Source organism: Balaenoptera borealis (assembly GCF_965194805.1).
Source record: "Balaenoptera borealis genome assembly, chromosome: 7".
NCBI classification, from domain to species: domain Eukaryota; kingdom Metazoa; phylum Chordata; class Mammalia; order Artiodactyla; family Balaenopteridae; genus Balaenoptera; species Balaenoptera borealis.
The window spans coordinates 114,265,605-114,289,498 of record NC_138864.1 but is presented as its reverse complement, the minus strand read 5'-3'; the positions used below and the strand labels follow the sequence as shown (position 1 = coordinate 114,289,498).

The 23,894-nt window shown below is 40.3% G+C and overlaps 1 protein-coding gene across 9 annotated transcripts in view; it reads left to right on the top strand.

Annotated features, from left to right (window-relative positions):
• Positions 1 to 23,894, top strand: part of DGKI (diacylglycerol kinase iota) — a 477,321-nt gene that overhangs the window by 163,103 nt on the left and 290,324 nt on the right. For all 9 annotated transcript variants that reach the window (XM_082398061.1, XM_082398060.1, XM_082398058.1 and 6 more), the window contains exon 2: positions 18,185 to 18,293. In XM_082398061.1, coding sequence (XP_082254187.1) covers positions 18,185 to 18,293 — 109 coding nt within the window. The remainder of the gene's footprint in view (positions 1 to 18,184; positions 18,294 to 23,894) is intronic.

Genomic DNA, 23,894 nt, shown 5'->3' with positions numbered 1-23,894 from the left:
GGGAGGTTGGATTTGATTACTTTGCTAAGCCTGGAAGTCCATTATTTTTTGAAATTACTTTGAGAAACTGTTTTATGAAACACACTATTATCTCACTTATCTGTCATAGAGCAAAATCACCCATCTCATCTATCAAACTTGGTTTCAAATCGCTTGCTGTTGTTTGGATAAAAATAAAATCTCTCCTCAGAGGATGAGAACTGTCAACATTCAGAATGCTCAAGAGAAGGGCTGCAGGCTTAGAAGGCATTTCCAAAAAAGAGAAACTGCTAATGTTTTGAACAAGGTACTGGAATCTCAGGAAAACGCCATCTGTTATAGAGTGCAATTTTGTGTTTATTTTCTAGGGTGGCAGCTTTGAATGGACAGTGGTAACTTGACTGTTTAAACTCCCCTATCCCTTTTATTTCTAATTTTACAAACTTTAAAAGTATTTTTCATTGGACGGAGAAAACATAGAATACGACAAAATATTTATAAAGTGTTTGTAAATTATAAAGAATAATAACACAACAAATACCTGAGAATTCAGTACCCATTTTAATAACAAAGGGCACTACCATAACCTCTGACGTCTACCAGGGTATTTTCGTTAATCCATCCTTGAACGTCCTCTAATTGGCCTGCAGTTTTTACTTATCATTCCCTTGTTTTTCATTATTCTTTTAACCAAATATTTATATCCTTAATGATGGCAGCATAACACTTTTATACAGTGATTTATATGTGCCAAACACTTGTAGGTGCCATATACTCATTTAACCCTAGAACAATCTTCAGAGGTAGGTAGACCCATTGTACAGATGAGGAAATGAGGTATATAGAGACTAAATAACTGTCCAGTCATAGGAGTAGTAAGTGTAGTAACCAGAATTCCAACTCAGGCAGTCTGGTTTCAGTTTTGTGTGCTCTTAACCTCCACACCACGCCATCTCTCAAGAATACATAGCATAGTTCTATCTGTGTTTTTTTTTTTAATTAATTAATTTATTTTTTGCTGCATTGGGTCTTTGTTGCTGCGCTCGGTCTTTCTCTAGTTGCGGCGAGCAGGGGCTACTCTTCATTGCGGTGCGCGGGCTTCTCATTGCGGTGGCTTCTCTTGTTGCAGAGCACGGGCTGTAGGCCCGCGGGCTACAGTAGTTGTGGCACATGAACTCAGTAGTTGTGGCTTACAGGTTCTAGAGTGCAGGCTCTGTAGTTGTGGCGCACGAGCTTAGTTGCTCCGTGGCATGTGGGATCCTCCCAGACCAGGGCTCGAACCTGTGTTCCCTGCATTGGCAGGTGGATTCTTAACCACTGTGCCACCGGGGAAGTCCCTATTTGTGTTTTTTAAATGTTGTGTAAGTGAGATACAACTGTACGTATTCTGGAATTGGTGTTTTTCAATCACTGCTCTTCCCAAGTTTCATCTGTTTTGTTCTGTGGAGCTGTAGCTCATTCATTTTCATTGCTATGGAGTATTATTTCACATTGTGAATGTACTTATCCATTCTGCTTTCATTGGACATTTGGGCTGTTTCTATTTTTTTCTGTGATAAACAGTGCTGATATAATGTTTTTGATACCAGCTTGTGAGTATGTGCCAGAGATATCTAGGGTCTGTACCTTGGAGTGTAATTGGTAATTATTGTGCTATGTACACCTTCAGTGTTCCTAGGTAATACCAGCTGTTTCCCAAAGTGATTGTGCCATATTGTATACCTTCTAACAGTACATAAGTTCTCTCTCTCTCCAGTGGTTAATATTTCCAAGAATTAATATTAAAAATAAACTTTAAAATTTTTGCCAGTGTGTATAGAGTGGTTCACAGTGGTAGAGAAAAGAATGAATGGGGGAGAGGGGGGCGGAGGTGAATTTCCATTTCTTTGATTACTAATGAATTTGAGCATGCTTTCTTTTTTCTCTCTCCCCACCCCATTTGGGTTTCCCCTTCTGTAAAGTACCTGTTCAAATCTTTCTTCACTTCTTTTTTCTGTTTTTTTTTCGGGAGGAGGTCTTTTTGTTATTGATTTCTACTAATGCTTTGTCAATTAATACAAATGGACAGTATCTTTTTTATTTTGTAGCTTGTGTTTTCACTCTCTTCATAGTGTTTTTGATAAACAGAATTACTTGATTAAATTTATAAATTATTTTAGAATATCTGCATTTTTGTATATGTTTATTTATTAAATACTTCCCCTCCGCCTTTGATAAAAGTATACTTTGCTATATTATTTTCTGAACATTACCTAGTTTTGTGTTTCACATTTCCATCTTTAACCTACCTGGGATCAATTTTTATGTACCTTTTGAGGTAGGGTCCAATTTCTTTTTTTTTCTGTAAGGATAATCAAATTTTGAGGGACCATTTATTGAAAAATGTATCTTTCCTCACTATTGTACAAAGCTAGTTCTGTCATAAATCAAGTTTTCGTATATTTTTTGGTCTGTTACTGAATCGCATTTTTTTGTTTCATTGCTCAGCTTGTCTATTCCTGTGTCAATACCACACTGTATTAATTGTTAACATTTTATAACAAGTCTTGATATCTGTTAATGCTAGCCCTACTTCCATATTTTTTTTTTTTTCTGGAATCTTGGCTATTCTTGTTCTTTGCTCTTCTATATAAATTTTAGAATCAGTCTGTCAAGGTCACCCAAAAGCCTATGGGAATTTTTATTGGAATTTTATGAATCCATAGATCATTCAGGGGAGAACGGATGTCTTTAAAAAGTCTTCCACCATGTGAACAAAGATCTCCTTTTTTTGGGGTGTTTTGATGACTTTCTAATATGTCTTTAAGTTTGCCTCTGCCCAATTCTGTCTCTTCTCTTTCTGAAACTCTAATAGACATATGTTAGATTTACTTTCTCACTGTTTTCTACATCTGTTAACTTTCCTTTCCTATTTTCTATCTCTATTATGCATTCTGGATAATTTCTTTAGATCTGCATTATAGTTTGCTAATTTTTCTTTTCTGTTGCTTCTATATACCATGTACCCATTTATTATTTGCTTTTAATTAGTTTTCCTTATTAAAGGTTATCTATATTCTTTAAAAAATATAGTTATTTATTTATAGCCTCTTATTCTTTAATCTTAATTTTAATCCCTTTTTTTATTTCTTTAAGGACACCAAACATAGTTGTTTTATATTCTAGTTATGACCATTTTAGTATTCTAGAGTCTGTTGTTTTTGCTGGCTTGTACTCATTGAGTCCTTTTTATTCTCCTGTGTTCGTGATTTCTGATAGAGATTTCAGGTGTCTTGATACTTTCTTGGAATTCTTCTGAGACCTTCATTTAAAACTGGTATCTCTTTTTTTTTTTTTTTTTTTAAGTATTGGTACATTTATTTATTTATTTATTTATTCAAGGGAACGCTATTTATTTTTTTATTTTTGGCTGTGTTGGGTCTTCGTTTCTGTGCGAGGGCCTTCTCTAGTTGCAGCGAGTGGGGGCCACTCTCCATGGCGGTGCGCGGGCCTGTCACCGCCGCGGCCTCCCCTGTTGCGGAGCACAGGCTCCAGATGCGCAGGCTCAGTAGTTGCGGCTCACGGGCCCAGCCGCTCTGCGGCATGTGGGATCCTCCCAGACCAGGGCTCGAACCCGTGTCCCCTGCACCGCGGCGGTGAGAGGCCCGCGCACCGTGATGGAAAGTGGCCCCCGCTCACCACAACTAGAGAAGGCCCTCGCACAGAAACGAAGACCCAACACAGCCAAAAATAAATAAATAAATAGCGTTCCCTTTAAAAAATAAATAAATGTACCAATACTTAAAAAAAAAAAAGAGAAACCAGTTTTTTTTTTAATTTTTATTTATTCATTTATTTATTTATTCATTCATTTATGGCTGTGTTGGGTCTTCGTTTCTGTGCGAGGGCTTTCTCTAGTTGTGGCAAGTGAGGGCCACTCTTCATCACGGCGCGCGGGCCTCTCACTGTAGCGGCCTCTCTTGTTGCCGCTCCAGACGCGCAGGCTCAGTAATTGTGGCTCACGGGCCTAGTCGCTCCGCGGCATGTGGGATCCTCCCAGACCAGGGCTCAAACCGGTGTCCCCTGCATTGGCAGGCAGATTCTCAACTACTGCGCCACCAGGGAAGCCTGAGAAACCAGTTTTAAACGAAGGTCTCAGAAGAATTCCAAGAAAGTGTCAAGACACCTGAAATCTCTATCAGAAATCACGAACACAGGAGAATAAAAAGGACTCAATGAGTACAAGCCAGCAAAAACAACAGACTCTAGAATACTAAAATGGTCATAACTAGAATATAAAACAACTATGTTTGGTGTCCTTAAAGAAATAAAAAAAGGGATTAAAATTAAGATTAAAGAACAAGAGGCTATAAATAAATAACTATATTTTTTAAAGAATATAGAATATAGGGAAGACTTGTATTTACTCTTAGACACTCAGGGAAATTTATTAACCCATACCTACTTCAAACTAATTATTTGGGTTGAAGTCTTTGGGACAGCCCAGGGAGCAAACTTATGTAAAGGCTAGCTTACAGCCAAATATTCAGGGAAGATTTTTTTCCTTCTATCAATTGGTACCAATATCCAAGACAGATATTTTTCCTGTAGATGCATGAATGGAGTCTTTGAGACTTAGCCCCTGTTTTTCCCTGAGTTCTCTTTAGACAATATACCAGAAATGTTTACATGTAAATACTCCCTCACTGCATCTTGTCTAACTCTCCCACGTGCAAAATTCTGTGACTCACAGTGACACATACAAGTGATCTAGATGCCTTAAAGTTTAAGCTTCATTAGTTTCATGATAAATCCACCTCTGCTTAAGAGTGAATGTTCATTATTTTATCATATCAAGGACACTGGAGCTTTGCGAATAAATATTTTTATTTTATAAAGTAGTTTATAGCCTCATATACTCTGTAAGGTACTGTCTTCTCACTTTTACAGTTGAGGAAAAGAAAGCTTGGCGCTGTTATGTGGCTTGCTCAGAGTTATAAAGTTAATAAGTCCTGAATCTGTTGTGTTTTTTTTTTAATTTTTATTTTGGTCCAGTTCAGTTTCCACTTTACAATGCGAATCCTCTGTTTAATGAAAATAGATGCCTTAGACGCCTTTTTAAAACCTTTATTGTGTTCTAGGAAAGTAACAGGAAAAAGGTGCCTTTAATATTCTTACTTAATTAAATCTTCACAACAACCCCATGTAGTGTAAATTAGTCTTCCTGTTTTACAGATGAAGAAATTGAGTCTAAGCGACATTAAGTCATAGGTAGATCATATATTTAGCAGGTGGGAGAACGAGACTTCGACTCCAGGTTACTTTAAATCCTACTTCTGTCACCTCTTCCTGGTAGCTTCCCTCATCACCGTCATTCCCCTCCTGCACCACTTATTCCTGTTATTCCCTTCATAACAGTTGTATCTCTCAGCAATAATTCATGTGTTTATTTACTTATTTATTATCTGTTTTCTGTGCCGGGGCCATAAGCTCAACAAGAGGAGGGACCATGAGCATTTTGTTTCCTTCTCTACAACCAGAAATTCATTGTACTTCTGTGTAGTACATAGTAGGCATTGAATATAAATACTGAATGTCTAAGAGTCTGATTCTGAAACTCACTTTATTTTTCCTAAATGTACCGCCTCCCCCTTTCTCAAAAGCCCTTACTGAATGGGGTTTTTCTTGTTACCTTGGACTTATGGCCAAGTCTCAAATCTGAAGACCACAAACACACTAAGGACCACACATTCTAAGTTTGCAGAGCTGCCAGAGGTTAAGATCAGACACCTCTTGGGAGGGCTAAGATCAGAAAATTGTTCTACCCAGCCCTTCTCTCCATTCCTGTAAATCGATAGAAAGGGCGGGTAGAAGAGAAGATGTTGCTTTGTTCAGAGTACAATGTTAGTGAAGAAAGTTTCATTGCTTCTCTCATTCTCTAGCTGCTACTAGGGGGAAAGGGAGAGGGCTCAGAGGGAATAGTCCTGCAAGTTGGGGGTGTCTGCACAAAGGCCCGGCAAGACAACCCGCATTAGGGCATACACTTAGCTCATGGACTTGGCTGCCAGGCCATCCAGTAGAAGAAACAAAATTGTGAAGAGATGACTTGGTAGGGGACTGCCAGGCAAAATGGGGGCAAATGTTGGGATCCCCGCAAATTTTTGGTTCCCTAAAATTTTAAAAGATTGATCCCACTCAGGCTCTCAGAAACAGGTAGTTAATTTTTTTTTTTGGTGGAGCAAGTGCAGTCTTGCTAGTATCATCACAGTGAAATATCCTGGGTGAGCTGGAGGCAAACAACAAACCCTGGACATTAGAAGACTGCAGGTTGATGCAACTTCCATCCTGCCATCAGGTGGGCGAGAAGACAAACTCTTGGTCGGGATGGTTAATGCAGAGGGAGCAGTGTGGGCTACGCCCTGGTCAGTGGAGCAGACTGAAGCTACCATTGGTCCAAGACGAGGAGCTCAGCCTGCCCTGTGGCTAGCCAAGGCCAGTGCTGCTGCCAACCTCATCCGATCAATTGGTAATTTCCAGAGTTCTGAAAAATAACGATTTTTCACAATTGAGCCAGTGTTCTCATTGCTTCTATGAAGGAGCAGTTTTTCAGAGGTTCTGATTCTGCCTTTTCCACTGTTGGCACAGGAATGGGAATGCAGAGTGAGAAGTATCTTTTGATACCTGTCTTGATAAGTAGAAGTTTTTAATTTTGATGATTTCCTGTTTGGCGACTTCTTCTTGTATGCCTAGAACTTTCTGCATCCTATCTAAAAGAAATCATTGTCTACTCCAAGGTCATATTTTCTTCTAGAAACAATAGTTTTACCTGCTAGGTTTGTATCTGTGATCCCTCTTAAAGCATTGTTTGTATACAGTGTGTGATAGGGATCAAATTAAATTTTTTTCCAGTATGAATAACCATTTTTTTCAAGATCATTTGTTAAAAGGATATTCTTTTCCCCATTGATATGTTTCAGTGCCGCTTTTGAAGTCATACATGTGTGGCTCTATTTCTGGAATCTCTATTCTTTTCCATTGATCTAATTGTCATTTCTTTCTTTGATGTCACATGCTCTTGATTTGTCTTTATAGTAAGTTTTAAATTGGGTAGAGCAAGTCCTTCAACTTTTTCTTCTTTTTCAAGATTTTTGACTACTTTATGTATTATTTTCATTTCTAATATATACATTTTAATATCAGCTGGGTTTTGACAGGGGTTGTGTTGAATTCATGTATCATTTTGGGAAGATTTGACATGTTAACAGTATTGAGTCTTTCAATATGCAAATATTTATATATTTATTAACAACTTCTTTAATTTCTCTCAGTAAAGTTTTGTAGTTTTCAGTATAAGGTCTTATACAAATTCTCTTAGATTTATACCTAATAGTTCATTTTTTTGAATGTCATTTTTGATGGTATTTTAAAATATTCAGTTTTCAATTTGTAATTGCTTATGTATAGAAATACAGTTGATCTTTGTATATGGCTTCTGGACACTATGACTGCAAACTCACGTGTTAATTCTGATAGATCTTTGTAGATTACTTGGGATTTTACACAATCATGCCATCTGCAGATTAAAAGTTTTACTTTTTCCTTCCCAATATATATATATTTTTTCTTAATTATTTTTCTCTTTTACTATACTGGCTAGAACTTCTAGTACAATGTTGAATAGAAGTGGTGAGAGTAGACATACTTTGTTTCAATATTAGGGGGAAAATGTTATGTGTGTATGATGTTACTTGTATATTTTTCAGACATACCTTTTATCAGATTGAAGACTTTTTTTCTCTTTCTAGCTTGTTGAAGGTTTTAGTCATGATTTCCTTTTTCGTAAGTAGCCCTGCAGGATGCATATGAAGCATGAGGAACTGGGTAGTGATGAGTTAGTTGCTGGGGGGGCAGGGAAAATGGAAAGAACATGTACACTTGCTGACCAAGCTGGATGGGATGGACGAAAGCCATACAGTGATAATGTAGATAAGTTGGGCTGAGGTGAAGAGACCTGATTTCTATTCCCAGCTCTACCACCAACTAGCTATTTGACCTTAAATAAGGTACTTTGCCCTCTACCTTGGACCCAGAGATACAGCTGACAGCCAAGTTGATTTCAGAGAAAGTCTGGTAGAGTTGCAAATGTGACTAAAAGATTTGAAAAATAAGCAATGTGAGAAGAGATTGATGAGCCTGGACTTCCTTTGTCTGCTAAAGAGAAGGCTGAGATGTACATTGATTTGTTACTGATTCTGGTTTACTGCACCAAGACAAACATTCACCAGCTCTCTAGTCTCTGGGTGCTTTGACATCTCTTTTCTTCAATACCGCATGTTCCTGGGTTCTTTAGCTTTATTGTAAGTCTCGAGGTCAGGAATGTAAGTCTCGAGATCAGGGAGTGGTTTATTCCCTAACCTTACTTTGAAGTAATTCATTTATGGGGGTCTCTTCATCTGAACCATCTGAGGTGAGTTCTCTGTTTTGCCAGGACCCTTTTCTCACTGATACAAGTGGAGAAGACACATGCTCTCGAGCCTCTCTCTAAACCTAGCCATCATGCCTAGGGCTGGTCTCGAAGTAGGCAGTAGGTCTCTGCCTCTAACCCCACCCTCACCCCATCTATATTTACAATATTCTGGATTGTAGCTTAGGAAAATTATTTTAACTACTTTGAATATCATTTGACTCCATTTCTTTGGATCATGACGGTTTTTGCATTTCCATGAGTCTCTTTAGAGACTGTACATACCCTTTTGAGGGAAATATCCTAAACTGTTTTCAGTTGACAAAACTGTTGGGTTATCTGTTCAGTGGCATTACCAGTTGAACAAGATTGAGGTGGAAGCAGCAAAGGTGCCAGGGTGATGGGAAATTGAAGGAGGTAGGGAAGTGTCCTAGCATGGAAATGGGGAGGGGGGCTGTAAAGACAAGCATTTCCTGTTGCTAGTTTTACTGGGAACAACCCTCTGGAAATCTAAATTCTTTCCCCTAAATTCTGTGGATTCCCAAAGGGCTTATGTTCTTAAGGTTATTTCTGTTCGCAGGCTCATGCTTTTTCTAAATTTGTTCAATTTCGGATTATCTTTCTATCCCAGTAGGCAGTCGATTCTATATTCATTGACCTAGATGTAAAATTCAGCCCCTTCTTCGATTTCCACATTCATAAAACCTCACTGCGTTTAAGCCAGGAGTAGACTTCCCTGAAGATGTAAGAGCGGGTGGGAAATACGACAGAGGCAAAGGACGTACTTCCATGACAGCAATACAACTTCCAAGTGGACATTAGACTGTGTTCTTAAAATGTCCTTCTGCCCCTGCCCCCCACACCAGAGCATTTCATGGGTCACTTCAAGCCACTGCCTGCCCAGTCCTTGTACCATCTTGTCCATCCTTCCCTCCCTCTCCTACTTTGCCTTCCCTTCTCTTCCCTCCTTTACCCTTTCAGAGGGAATGCAGATTGATGGAGTCTTTGGAACCAGACCTCTGGGCTCCAGTCTTGGCCTCATTACTTCTGAGCTGTATGGCTTATGTAAGTTCCTTAACCTTTCTAATGTCAGTTGTTCCATCCGTAAAATGGACATAATAAAATTACCCATTTCGTAAGTTTGTCAGGAGTATTAGAGGTGTTTAGTGGACACCGTGGGTGGTTGCCCACGTGCCTTCTCAGGACCGAGGTGCTTATTTTTCCAGCTTCAAGGAGTATTGGCTGCTGATGGTCCCCAGGCATTGCCCCAGCATAAAAGAATCTCTTGCCCGTGTTATGCCCTTCCAGGGGGCTGCCCATAACCAAAGACTGGTTGATGTGGAGGTTCAAAGTCTTGTCTCTGCCTGAAATTGGGACAACTCTGAAGGGCCATTCTGGCTCCAGAACTTTATGTGAGATCAGCTGAGGTTTCTGTTATAATCTCATCACAGTTCAGCTTCTTATTTGCCAGTCCTGCTGCCCTCACTCCCCCACAAACTGTCCAGTAAACTTGATAACATCGGTTTCCAGCTTAAGAGAAAACGGTTAAAATAATGTGCAATGCATACTAGGTGCCCAATAGATTATTATTATTGTTGTCTTCAGAGTAAGATCATGTATTTTATGAGATTTTCCAGAATATTCCAGACATATGTGAAGCTGCAGAACAAATTCTAATTAATAGTTTGAACCATGAGTAGTGAGAATGAAATTATCCCCAATTTTGACGATGGAAAAAGGGGTCTTGTTTGATTTTTTTAAATGTTATTTTATTAGAGCATATTCTAATTAGCCTGCTCCAGTAGAAGCAGAACCTTGTTTCTTAGTAACTGACTCTTACCTGATACTCTTGGGTACTGTAATTTTGTTGTCTCTGTAGAGTTGATTAATTATCCACAACTGATAGAGGTGCTGGCAGTTTATATCCCCATAAAGTTAGAGGTTAACCTGTGAAAAGCTGATGTGTCATGATTTTATAGATCAAAGAAAAGTTAATGCCACAGGGGCTAAGGTCTTATTAACCTGTGGAAAGTTAACTACTGTTACAGCAGATTTAGCAGTCTATTTAGGCATTTCCTTTCTATTATAAATAGTCAATTTGTCATACACAATTTCTTATACACACTTTGATTTTTCTCCCCTGTTGGTTACCTCATTAATGAGTTAAATAAAACTTTGTCGGATGCTCACCATTTGTGTGAGAATGTTGTTTTTGACAGTGGTTTTTCCATAAGAATGTGTTTCTGTTTAAGTATTATTAGTTTCTGAAGGGTAGAATTATGATAGGAAGGTACTCAAAGTTTCACGGGGGCAATTGGAAAAGAGAAGTCAACATTTTGAAGTTAGCCAAACCCTGTCATAGTAAATCCAAATTGTGGGCTTAGCTTTGAAATGTGTGTATTTGCTATTAAAGATGTGTATTTGCTGAGGTTGCCATAACAAAGTACCACATACTGAGTGTCTTACCAATAGAAATTTATTGTCTCACAGTTCTGGAGGCTGGAGGTTTAAGATCAAGGTGCCAGCCTGTGGGAGGGGCTTCCGAGACTGTGAGGGAGAATCTGGTCCAGGCCTCTCTCCTCTAGCTGCTGTGGTTTGCTGGCAATCCTTGGCCTTCCTTGGCTTGTAGACACATCACCCTGATCTCTGCCTTTATTTTCACATGGCGTTCTCCTTATGTGTATGTCTATCCAAATCTTCGCTTTCATAAGGACGCCAGTCATATTGGATTAGGGACCCACTCTAAGGCCCTCATTTTAACTTGATTATCTCTGTAAAGACCTTATCGCCAAATAAGGTCACATTCTGATATACTGGGGATTAGGACTTCATCAGATGAATTTTGGTGGTGGGAACACAATTCAACTCCAAACAGTTTGATTACTTCTTCTCCATTCCCAAGGCTTACTTTTCCCCTCAACTGATACCTTAAGGAGAAGAATATCATTAGCTCCTGAGAGAATCCCAGTAAAAGAAATCTTGCCTCATTTAAAAGTGAGGTTTATTGCCACATCCCACGCCAACCCCATGCCAGCATTGCTTTAGGAATGTGCTGATAATGAATTAGGATTGGGAATAAATCCCAGCATTGGGTTCACAAGTTCTCAGGGGCATTTAGCAGTCTGCTTTACAGATTAAACAAACAAACAAATGCCTTTTTGGTATTGCGTTCATTTACATGAATACAATGAAATAATTCCAATGTCATTTGGATTGCATTTTTAAAAAATATGTTGGTAAATTTGTCTGAGGGGAGAATGTGGTGCTGCTTAATTTTGCTCTAGGCAGTTAGGCAAGTCGGGGAAGAAGAATGATTGCTTTGGCAACTGTGGAATTATTTACCGTGATTGGGAGAAGGATCTCGTGTTTGAATAACCCCTTTGAACTGCCTGACACGTAATGGAGGCTTGTTAAATGTTTACTGAATGAACAGAAGAGTCTAGGGAACCTGGAATATTTGAGAGCAATTGAATAAAAAGCACATATTTATTCAGAGATTTCCCACATACCTAGCTTTGGGGGCAGCCAGTATGTGTGAGAGGATAACAATGGCCGTGATTATTTATTGTGCTTGCCATGTACCAGGCTTCCTGCATACGTTTAAAAAAAGTGATCCTAGCTACTCTCGGAGTTGGATAGTATTATTCTTATTTGAAATAGAAGGAAACGGAGGCTAAGAGAGGTCAAGCAACTTGACTACATAGCTGGTGATGGGTAAGGTAGGGTGTGTTCTCAACCTGTGCCATCTAATGCCTCCCAAATTGGCCTCTCTCTAGAAGCTTCTTGTGGAGCTCAGACATTTATAATTGAGGCAGTTACAAAATTAGGATCGTAAGAGGCTAATTGTATCATATGTCTCTCTTGCTATGTAAGTGTGTGCTGTCACCATTTCATACAAGTGTGGGGTTGTGTAATGGTTAAGTATGTATAATCTGGAGTAAGATGCCTGGATTCAAATCTCACTTGGACCTCTTCCCATCTGTGTGATCTGGGACACGTAGCTTAACCGTTCTGTGCTATAGTTTTTTTAAATTGTAAATTAGGGGATCATAAATGTACCTACCTCATTGTGAGGGATACATAAGAAATGTAAAATGAAACAGTGCCTGGCAAAATGTATTTCCTGCTAGAGGCTTCACAAAGGCAGCAATTTATATATGCTTTATTCATTTATGTATCTTAAACATCTAGAACAGTGCTTGGTATGAAATAGACATTCAGTAGTAAGTACATTGTTGAATGAATAAATATATTTCAGTATATAAATGCCAGGGCTTAGTCACATTAGCAGACATAATGAAGTGGTCAGATGCTTGTACATCTATGTAGAACAGTGGTTCTATGTAGAACAGTGGTTCCATGTAGTCCACGATTCATGCTAGAAATACCTGGAAGGCCTTTAAATCGACTGATCCTCAAGCCCCACTGCAGGCAGAGGTTGAACACTGCTGTTGGAGAATCACTGTGAAAGAAACAGCTACAAATGTAGAGTAATACAGGTATAACATGTTGAAGATTCAATGCCAGTGGTGATTTTCTGAATGACTTTCAACCCTTAGGAAACTAAAGCCAACCTTTGTTTCAATGATAATTATATTCCTGAAAATGTTAATATATACGTTAAGATGGTCAAAAAATACTCTGTGTTCATATGTAAAATGAATTAAGATTTAGGCTCAAATAATTACACAAGGTTTGTTCCTCTACATAAATCTATGGTGGGATATTTGGAATTTGTGTGGGGCGTGAAACAATTTTTTATTGAGTAGACTCTCCTTAGCATGGCAGGCAGCTTGTCTGGATCAGCCTAGAAGCATTGTGGGCTGCTCTGAATATAGGCAAAGTTAATGCCAATGAATCGGGGGGAAAAACACCAACATGCACCATAAGTTAAGATCTTGCTTGAGGCACTTGGGGAATTAAACCAAGGTACAGAGTAACTTTTGAGGCAGCTGGTTCCTGTTCTAGAGCAAGGAGATGAGTTCACCAATCTTTACTGTGAAAGTTGCTTGTTTTCAGAGACTTCGTGGCTTAGGGGACCTCCTGACTCGCTGGAGCTTCTCCTCCCAGCAGGCGGGCTTCTCATTCTATTCCCACAGGTAGCACCCCTGGGAGAGGGAGCTGGAAAGATGGAGATGGTTTGATTACGGGAGCCGCGTCAACCTGGAATAAGAGGAGAACCAAACTGAATTGAGAGAAATTTGCAAAATGGATAATTAGAGAGTATCCTGGCTAAATAACCACTTACTTATGTGTTTTCCCATAAATTAAAAAAAGATTCTCTTTATGAAGAGTACATGCTGCATGTTTCTTTTGATAAATACATTACCAAAATATTAACAGTATCATATGCCCTTTACGAATGTTGTAGCAAAAGATTCCATTTTAATGTTGATCACAAAGCCGTTTTGAGTTCTTTCAGGCTTCTCAACACTGGATTCTACCTCTCTTTGCCTTTATCTTTAAAGAGCTGCTTTGAGGGATTTCTGGCTCTCTCGGGAAAGAATATCACTGAAACGCAAGGCCTAGGATATAATTCAAATCATCCTAATCAGATTTCTCAACCCTTGATCTAATCAGCAAGCTGTTTTGCTTAGCTTCTTGGTCAAGTTCACTCATTAACTCAGAAAGCATTCATTGAATATACGCTGTGTCTACCCCTAGGCTAGAACATAATAAGATTAGTAGATGAATTGAGCCCTGTCCTTTAGGAGTTTATAGTCTTACTGAATGAAGTGAAGGTAATAATAGAACGCTATTTAAAATGTATGATGGCTTTCGTACTTTAAATATGTTCAAAGTCTCTCATGGCAGGTAATTGACATTAACTGTGACTTTGTGCACCTGAAACTCCGTTTTAGAACATTTTCTTTTAATGTCTATTTCACCGTTATTATCATGCTTCTCTTTTTCAAAGACTTTTTTTTTTGCCATTATAGTCATCCTCCGACAAAGTGTTGTAAAATTAATAGAAGGAATCGTTGGCGTTTCACGGTTTTACTGACTGTGGGTTCGGGAGGATTCTTAGCAGGAGGAAAGAATGACACCCCAATGAGAAGTTGACACTCCATTGATTTTTTTATTGGAACACATTTCAGCATAACCACCACCACAACACGCATCAAATTCTACCAGACTCTTAAATGTCGTCTTTTGCAGCCAGGATGAATCCAAATAGAAAAATAACTTATCCTAATTTTATTTGAGGTCTGAGAAATAATGAAATTGCTTTCTTATTTTGGAACAAAATGTGTATACGTGTATGAATTATTGAAAAAAAAAGAGTTCTCTCCCATGGTTATTTAGAAGAATGGAAAGCTATAATTAGAAGTTACCTCCCACCCCCTGTAGTACCTCTATGTATTTTTCCTGTTCTCTTTCTTATGTAATGTCCTTTCGTGAGGCCCATTTACAGTTACAAACTGGCAGCCACTTTGATGTTTCTTATTTATTTCCCCCCAATTAATGTTTCTATGTGTGGTAGATATACAATTTTCTTCTATTAATGTTACAAAAACCAGCCTTAAATTTGCATCCACAATGAGGAATAAATAATCAACAAAAGCCCTTACTTAATCGTTTCTATTCACAGGCTGGGAGAGAGTATGATTTGACTGTAATTTCATTGCAGGTCTTATCCAGGGTTAAATGTTAGTTAGTATGTCTCTTATCTTATAGCCACATTGCTCTTCTAGAGACAAATATATCCCTTACATCCTAATTTGATTCTTTGAGCAATTTGCTGGCAGTCCTCATTAGCAAGAGTAATCAGGTTTTGGTGGTCAGTCTCCAACTTCTGATGAGTTAAACTCATTTTTCCTGTGGTTTCTACTGTGACAACAGAATTTTATTTCCTCTCTTTCTTTTTTCGGATCACAACTCTCTGTGGCTGTTCATGAAAAAATGAAGGTTTTATGTTTTTCTCATTCACCTAAGATTTAGGAATTCTTCAGCTGTTCTAAGGCTTTGTGCTTAGGCACCATTTGGTATTTTTTTTGCTAGAACACTTAAATTTAGTTTGTGGTGTCTGTTAGGAAATCAAAAGTGGAACCTGTAGATTCAGACTCCACAGAGATCTGGCTTTCTTGTGATAAAAACTGTGACTCAGAATCACCATACAGGATCCTTCAAAGCCAGAGAAAAATACTAATGAAAAATGCTAAAGAAGTTCTTTGAACTCAGGTGGAGAAAAAAATGCCTGGGGGATGAAGGCTCACCATGTAAGAATTTTCCGGTGTTCTTTCCTTTGGCTCAAGAAAATGGAATATACTTTGGAGTGAGGGACCAAAATTGATGTTGTTAATTATTTGCCTTGATGAAAGTGAGGGAAAAAAATATTGTGTCATCAGACTGTCTTCATTAAAGGCCTACATAGCCTGTAATAACTCTTTGCGGGATTATATAAAGCAAGTACATTGCCTTGCTGCCCAGTACTGGGAGCTTCTGAATATAGGCTACTGGCAAGCTTGATATGATCACTTCCAGGTACTGAAGACCTATCCAGTGTTTCTGGGACTTCCTGTGTAGAGAAAGAGAGGAAAAAAGAAGAAGGAGAAGGAGGAGAAGAAGAATCTTCCAGTGTTCTTTCCTTATGGCTCAACAAAATGGAATATACATTGGACTGAGGGGCTGAAGAAGAAGGAGAAGAAGAAAGAAGAAGCAAAGGGGAAGGGGAAGAATAAGAAGGCTGGACACTTGCTGAACTCTCAGACATACTTGATCCTTGGTTACTGGCTGTACAATCCTGTGTTCCTTTCTGGATTCTACCCAGCCTTTTCTTGGGTTTTGGTTCTGCTGTTCATCTTGCTCACCTTTACAAATTGCATGAATGGGTGGAATTTGCAGAGATCAGTGAACAGTACAGGGAGATCATCTGTCTTCTAGAGTCCAACAAAGCTTGGATTCTGCTGGTTTATGATGGAATTCACCATATATTTGGCCATCACTGCCTTCCTCTCCCCATCTCACTGTCTGTGTGTAGCCTTGTTCCTCTGTATGAGCATCTGGGCCTCCCTGGGGACTTGGTGCTTCTGCAGGTGTAGTGTCAGAGATGGCAGGTTCTTACTGCAGTGTTTACATCCTATGAGACAGGCTGCAGAGAGCTAATGCAAGTAAAGTAGGTAATGAAGTGGCTGGTCCTTTCCTTCAGGCTCCCCCTTGATAGGCCTGGGGTAGTTAGTGCCCCCTCTCTTGCTCTGTCAACCTAAATAAAGAAGTAAACTGAAGCAAGCTCAAATGACCAGAAATTGAGTTTATGTGGGAATAGCAGAGGAAGTGCAACGTGGGACACGCAAACTATAGTAAGCTATGGGCGAATCTGTTGATAGTTTGGGACGAACTGTTCTTAGGGTCAAAGAGAGCAAAGAGGGGAGAGTCCAACCAGAATCCAAGCAGCAAGTTCATTGGTTTGAGGATGGGGAGAGATTCTTGACGAATGTTCATTGTTTGAGGGATAAGTTTCTGTCTCCTGTAAATCAGGCATTTACTGGAAATCAATCTCTTAGTTCTTATGTTTCGTTTGCCTGAGGGCACATGTGTGAGACTCTCCATTTCATATCCTCTGGTTCCGTTTTAGATTAAAATCTTTTTGCACTCCCGTAGAGCAGTGTGAAGACTTTAGCGACAGAAGGAAGCACCTGGGAAGCATGTGTAAGTGCAGATTCCTGCCCCCCACAGCCCGCTCAGACCCACTCAGGACTCAGAGCTGCAGCACCACAAAGGCCCGCCTGATTCTAGCTCAGGTCATTCTCAGAGCACACGTGGACACTCCCGGAGAGGAACGCTCCTCTCCCGTCCAGGGAGCCACTTAGTTAATCCACAAATCAGCCCTCCTGTTTAAACTTGAGACCATTGTCTGACATCTTTGATGGAGCTCTTCAGAAATTGGACTTCTATTATTCATGATGATACCACAAGCTCTCCATGGGTGATCCCTGCTTTCTTCCTTTATCTTGCTGTCCTCATTTTCTCCACTAGGCTCTTATCTCCTCCCTTCCCTTTGCTCAGCAACAGTCATGTTTGCTTGCTACAGCAGCTTCTCTTATTTCTTATCTTTGCAGACCAGCGTCAGGCCTGACTTTCTCAACCTCTCCTGATTCATTCGCTCCTTTCTGACCCAAATTCTGTTATGTTACACTCAACAGACCTAAAATCCAACCAATGTGTTTTGGATTTTTCTTACCACGGACCTTGGTAAGATATTGGTCTTTCAGCGTGTGCGATTTCTAGGATGCAAATGGGTCTTTTCCCATGTAGAGCCTCAGGCCATGTGTAGAATTCCTCTGCAAGGGTAAGGAAGGAGGTTATTGAGATGCGTAAGACTGAATTTGGGGCGGGAGCCAGCTTGGAGAGCTCTTTGATGGGAAATGGAGGAACTTCAATTGAAAACCTCATGAGCCTGCTTTTCTTGCTTAGTCTCTGGCAGGTTCAAAACTGTCTAAGAATTGGGACCACCCCAGCCTTAGGTCCTTTTCTGTAAACACAAAGACTTGCATTCCGCCCTCTGCCCTGAATAGGGGCTTACATTTTAATGTCTGGTCCTGAAGCGACATCACCCTAAGGTGGTCCCCTCAATCTCCCTGTCTTTTGAGACCTGCCACCCTCTGTCTTCACCATGCACTTCAGAGAGATATATTCCAGTACATTTGCAAAGGTCTTCACATGTGGAAGACTAAGTCAGGCATTGTTTCTACCCCACGGGAACTGTTTAGCTCTGTATTACCTTCTGATGTTGGTTTTTCTTTGTGTTTCTTCTTGCTGCAGGAAAGCAATCTCCCGGGCGGGCCTGCAGCACCTGGCTCCTGCACACCCCCTCAGCCTTCCTGTGGCAAACGGGCCAGCGAAGGAGCCCAGAGCGACTCTGGACTGGAGTGTAGGTGTCGGCTGTTTCATTTCAATATCATTCCATTGCACGTGTGTCTCTCTCATCCTCACGATTCCTGTAGCTACCAACAAGACTTAATAAGTTTCAGTATTGTTCACTGATCCATCTTTGGGTATCTAAGCCCTGGCTCCATTTCCAGATTCCTAAGAACATAGCTCCTTTATATGAAGTCAGACGTATTGAAAACTAAAATAAAAACTTCATGAATCCTTTGAAGCACTATTGCCTGGGTTTGCAGCTGTGAGATAAAAAGTACCTCTGTGTACATGCTTTATTGGTCCCTGCCAAGTTGATGATGAATAGAGTTTACTCTTAGCCACATCACAAAGTCCAAGTTTGATTTCCTTAGCTCAAGCTGCTTTTTCTTTTTTGGTCCTTTTTTTCTTTTTCTTTTTTTTTATTCTTTTCCTGCGAGAGGATGACCTCACTTTACCTTCCAGGCACTCCATGTCCTCCTGTTTGCTATACTTCCTCCCCTAACCCAAAGGTAGATGGGTCTCCTATCAGCGGGGTGGGTATATTAGCTGGTTTTTTAAAAAAGTTTATTTTATTGAAGTATACTTGATTTACAGTGTCATGTTAATTTCTACTGTACAGCAAAGTGATTCCGTTATACATATATATACATTCTTTTTCATATTCTTTTCCATTATGGCTTATCACAGAATATTGAATATAGTTCCCTGCACTGTACAGTAGGAACTTGTTATTTATCCATTCTATATATAATAGTTTGCATCTGCTGTATATTAGCTGATTTTAATGTTTTACCCAAAAGACAGCTACAAAAACTGTTACCTTGAAGATTGCTGTCTGAATTTCTTTTACTGAGAGTCTTCGGTGAGTCAAGTTCTTGGTTGAAGACACTTCTAACTGTGGACTGAAAGGCCTTTTCCCTTTCTGAAGGAATGTAAGAAACAGTATGAAGCTAGAGGAGGGCTGCTCTGAGATTCTGCCAGTCTGGTCTTAACGATGAATCTTGTTTAGCATTTCTGGTTGAGTTGAACAGAGGGAATAATCCGTGTTCTTTTCCTCCCATAAGAAAGACTATGGCAGGGTGGGGGAAAGGAGAGGAATTTTTAAACTCAATTTTATTTTTAGCATATAGGCTATGATTTAATATCCTTTAATACTATAATATTTCTCCCTCTTTCCCAAGAATACACTTACTAACATCCTTATTTTATACTCTGGACACATACCAATGTATGCAATGTGTGAAGTACCTGGCAAAAGACTGAATTTAATTGAAATGCAACTTCTTCCTTGATGGAGTCCGAGAGTGCTCCAGTAGCGCCTGTGTACGTTGAGTTGGTGTTCAGGAAGACTGTTCCTCTCCTCGAATTTCCCTTTATTCCAGGACAGTTATTTAATAAACTCTTAAACCATAAGAGAGTGTAGAATATATTTACAGTAGTGCTTATATAATTAAAAAAGAATTAAATATATAAACAAACAGGTAAATTAAATTAAAAAGGGATATGCATGGGCCAATGATGACAGTGTGTTACAGGGGCCCCAGAAAGTTAGTTTAATAGCCATGGTGTTCCAAATCCTCTGATCCAAAGTAGTAGGATCCTATCTGAGACACAAGATTCTAATGAGAGAGAGTTTATATCATTTAGATAGAAACATCCATTAAATGATTTCTCTGCCCCTTTTGTGACATTAGTCAAGTCACTTGATTTCTTTCAGCCTCAGGGTCCTCATCGGTAGAGGGGGACAATGGTGACCCCTCCCTAAAGGGGACTTCAGGGCTGTTGTTAAGATCAAATGGGGCAATGAGCGTGAAAGTTCTTTGTAAACGGTACAGCCTGCAGGTTTTCTATTCAGAAATAAAGTAATTGACGAATTGGTTGATTGATCACCATTTGTTGAGTACTTGCTTTGTTCTAGAACCTGTGTTAGTTCCTTAGGATTCTGAGGTGAGGAAGATATGGTTTCTGCCTTCAAGAAGCTTAGAATGCCATGGGCAGAAGAGATATTGACAGCTAAAATACAGGGCAGCGACAGCTAGAGTAGAGGGGTACAGAGAGCGTCACTGGGGTTGCAAGGAAGGACGCTCCATCCCCATTTGATGTTGGAAAGAGTTACCAGAAAATGCTCTTAGAAAGAATTTTCCTTCCTGAGCCAAAGCTTGACTAGAAGGTATTATTTTTCTGATTCCTGTAGAGAGGTGTATACTCTAATATCTCATCACGTGGTATTTTTGGCTAGTGGTGGGTGAACTGCAGTACACAGTTGAGGAAGAGCAAATAAGAAGTACGGCCGGGGCGCGTAGCTGATCTTTAATCCTTCAGCCCCTTTACTTATGGCTACCCTGACTTGATGGCCTGATGAATTATCATGGTGGCAGGAAACACTTTGGGGATGTTTAACAGTGGAGGTAAAATGGAAAGCCTTCTCTGAAGACACTCCATCTCAGGGCTTATTTAGAGATCTGATGTGGAAGGAGCTGTAAGATGTGACTCTGAAAAAAACCCTGTAATTGTGGGCTAATATTGCTGTTAGCAAACAGAAGCCAGCCCGATACTTCCTTAAGACAATCATGTAAAAGTAAAAGATTTTTCTCAGAAGAGAGGAAGAAGCAGATTGTTAAAAACATTTCAATGACTTTTTTTTTTTTACTGAGACTTGCCCTTGCTTCTAAATTTTTGGCTTTTCCTAACCTAAGCGCTTTACGCCAAGTTCATTTATGTTACTTTAGTTCGCCTGCTTGTTCAAGAAGCTAAACCAGGATTTTCTTTGTTCTGTTTAAAGTATAAGACTAGTCCTCTGGCTTGACCTACTACCATTCTCTTTATTCTACTCCCTTGTCTGCTTCTCTACAAAAAAGCAGCGTGACCACTGCTCTCCTTCTATCAGCCCACTTTTCTGGACTAAATGCATTAAAATGATCAATCGTTAAAAATTTTTTTTTTTTTATTTTTGGCTGTGTTGGGTCTTCGTTGCTGCACGTGGGCTTTCTCTAGTTGCGGCGAGCGGGCTTCTCACTGCAGTGGCTTCTTGTTGCAGAGCACAGGCTCTAGGCACGTGGACTTCAGTAATTGTGGCACATGGGCTCAGTAGTTGTGGCTCGCGGGCTCTAGAGCGCAGGCTCAGTAGTTGTGGCGCACGGGCTTAGCTGCTCTGCGGCATGTGGGATCTTCCAGGACCAGGGCTCGAACCCATGTCGCCTGCATTGGCAGGCAGATTCTTGACCACTCTGCCACCAGGGAAGCCCCTAAAATGATCAATCTTTACTTATTTACTGTTACTATTTATTGAGCACTGATTTGGCTTGGAGCCTCTTAAGAGTCTCCCATATGAGAAGGGTGGCAGAAATTAAAAAATTAAGGTAAAAAAGGAGGAACTTTAATTTCTTGCCTTTGATGAGGTAAGGGGCCCCAGTAGTGCTAAGAGATGCTTCTGGCATAACAGGGGTGGAGAAGGCTGCGGAGAGTTGCCTTGTTCTGTGTTCTGCCCCCTTGACTCTCGGGTTGAGATTCTCTTTGCTCCATCACCTCTTGGCTCAGGAGTTGAGGGTTGTCTCAAAGGCCTATAGTACTATGACCCCCTGACTTATGTCACCTCCCCTCTCCTCATTTCACCAGTGAGAAAACAGATGCAAAAGCTGTTTATGGTGCATCTGAAGTTGAAGGTAAATCGGGGTGAACCTGGAACTTGGATCTTAGTCCCAAGTTTCTACTTATTGTAGAATACCTAGAGGGCCCCGTTTTGACTCTAGTATGTACCAAAGTCTGCAGAAGGGGCACAATTGTTTCTTAAACATCCTCCAGCAAAGGGCTTTGAGGAGTGGCCTGCTTGTGGGGGGCCTGAGACCCAGGTGAGCCTGCGCTGTAGGCACCTGTGCGTTTTGGCTGGGGGAGGACTATTGCAGGAGTCAGTTTATGCTCTGGGTGTGTGAACTTAATAATTTCCTTGAAGTACTCCATTTTCATTTCCCTACTTAGTGATATATACTATCTCTGTCTTCTTTTTAGTCTGTTCCTTGAAGTCCAGAAACTTCTCTTTTGCTGTGATTTACTCAAATGGTTTATTTTGACTTATGGGATTCTCTGCCCCACACAGTGTCATTTCCTTGATGACTCTTTGCTGACCTTTTCTCACAGGCCCTCCCCTCCATACATGTCAGGGATGGAAGTCTTAATGATGGGGAGTAGCCAGATCAGGCCTCAATACAGAGCCTGGGTTTTCTACTGACTACAGTGGACAGTCAGTTTCACCCAAGGTGAAAATGGCTCTTTGCTACAGAGACTTCGCTCCTGCTCTCAGCCAGGCTATGCTCATTTTTTTGGTTGAACTGGTTCTGTTTATTTTATTCACTTTCTGTTTTGATGCCTCATAAAACCTCTAACCATAGTGCATGTCTTAGAGCCAAATACGTGTTTTTTAGTTGACTTTCTTATTCTAGGTCCTATTTAGATTTCAGGCACTTTGAAGGGAGGAGCAACGTCTTCTGCTTCTTTTGTCTTCTTCACAGTGGACAGCACAGTATCGTAGGCCTAGTAGCTGTCTAGTAGATGTCAATTATGAATTGATTACAGCTTTTTTGCTCAATCAGCAAGAAAGGGACATTTCGCTGGCAGTTGATGGGCACTCAGATTATCTCCAGTTCCTGAAAGGCTTTGGTAGACACAAGTCAAAAACCTGTTTGAAACATAAATGGGTTTATGCTATTGAATCCCAAGTAACTCTTTTTAAATTTCCTTCCTAATCTAGTGCATTGTGTTAAGACTTAAAGCACACACAGTTTTTGATCTTCCCATTCTTCCCAATGGTATCCTCTCTCCCCTTTCGTGGTGACAACCTACAGGGGCTGCTCCCTTTGACACCATGCCATGAACGTCAGCCAAGCCAGTTTTTGGGAAAACAAGCTAAATTGCTAGAAAGGAAGGGAGTAATGCTCAAAAAGGAAAAATAGTCTCATCTCCTGGGCTGGAATCCAAGCTTCCAGTTTAGAGCGAGTTAGCCCACTTCGAAGTGAGTCTGTTGCACAGATAATGTGTGTCTTTTCTTAAATGTCACATGCCTCCCATGCAACGGAGATTTAATTTGGACGTGGAGATTTCTTCCCTGTTTTTAGTGTTAGAGCAGAGAACATAGGATGTGGGTCTTCACTCTGTGTCCTCTGTTCTGTAATTTGCTTTTGCCCATGACACTGCCTAAACAACTCTCAAAGCAATGGTAGAAAAGCCACCAAGATCCTTCTTAAAAAGCATGTTGGTTTTCAACATGGCATCCTTGATTTCAATTCATTTTTGCCTTCCTCATTGGAAAATTTCCTCCAAGGCTGAGGGCTGTGGAAAACAGAGCCTCAACACAAACAAACCCAGATCCTAAATCCAGACCACCTTTCCTTTCCTCTGGTTGACGATGCTAAGAAAAGGAGTGCTTTCTTCTGGGCAGGTAAAACATAGCACAAGGGGCTTCCCTGGTGGCGCAGTGGTTGAGAATCTGCCTGCCGATGCAGGGGACACGGGTTCGAGCCCTGGTCTGGGAAGATCCCACATGCTGTGGAGCAACTAGGCCCGTGAGCCACACCTACTGAGCCTGCGCGTCTGGAGCCTGTACTCTGCAACAAGAGAG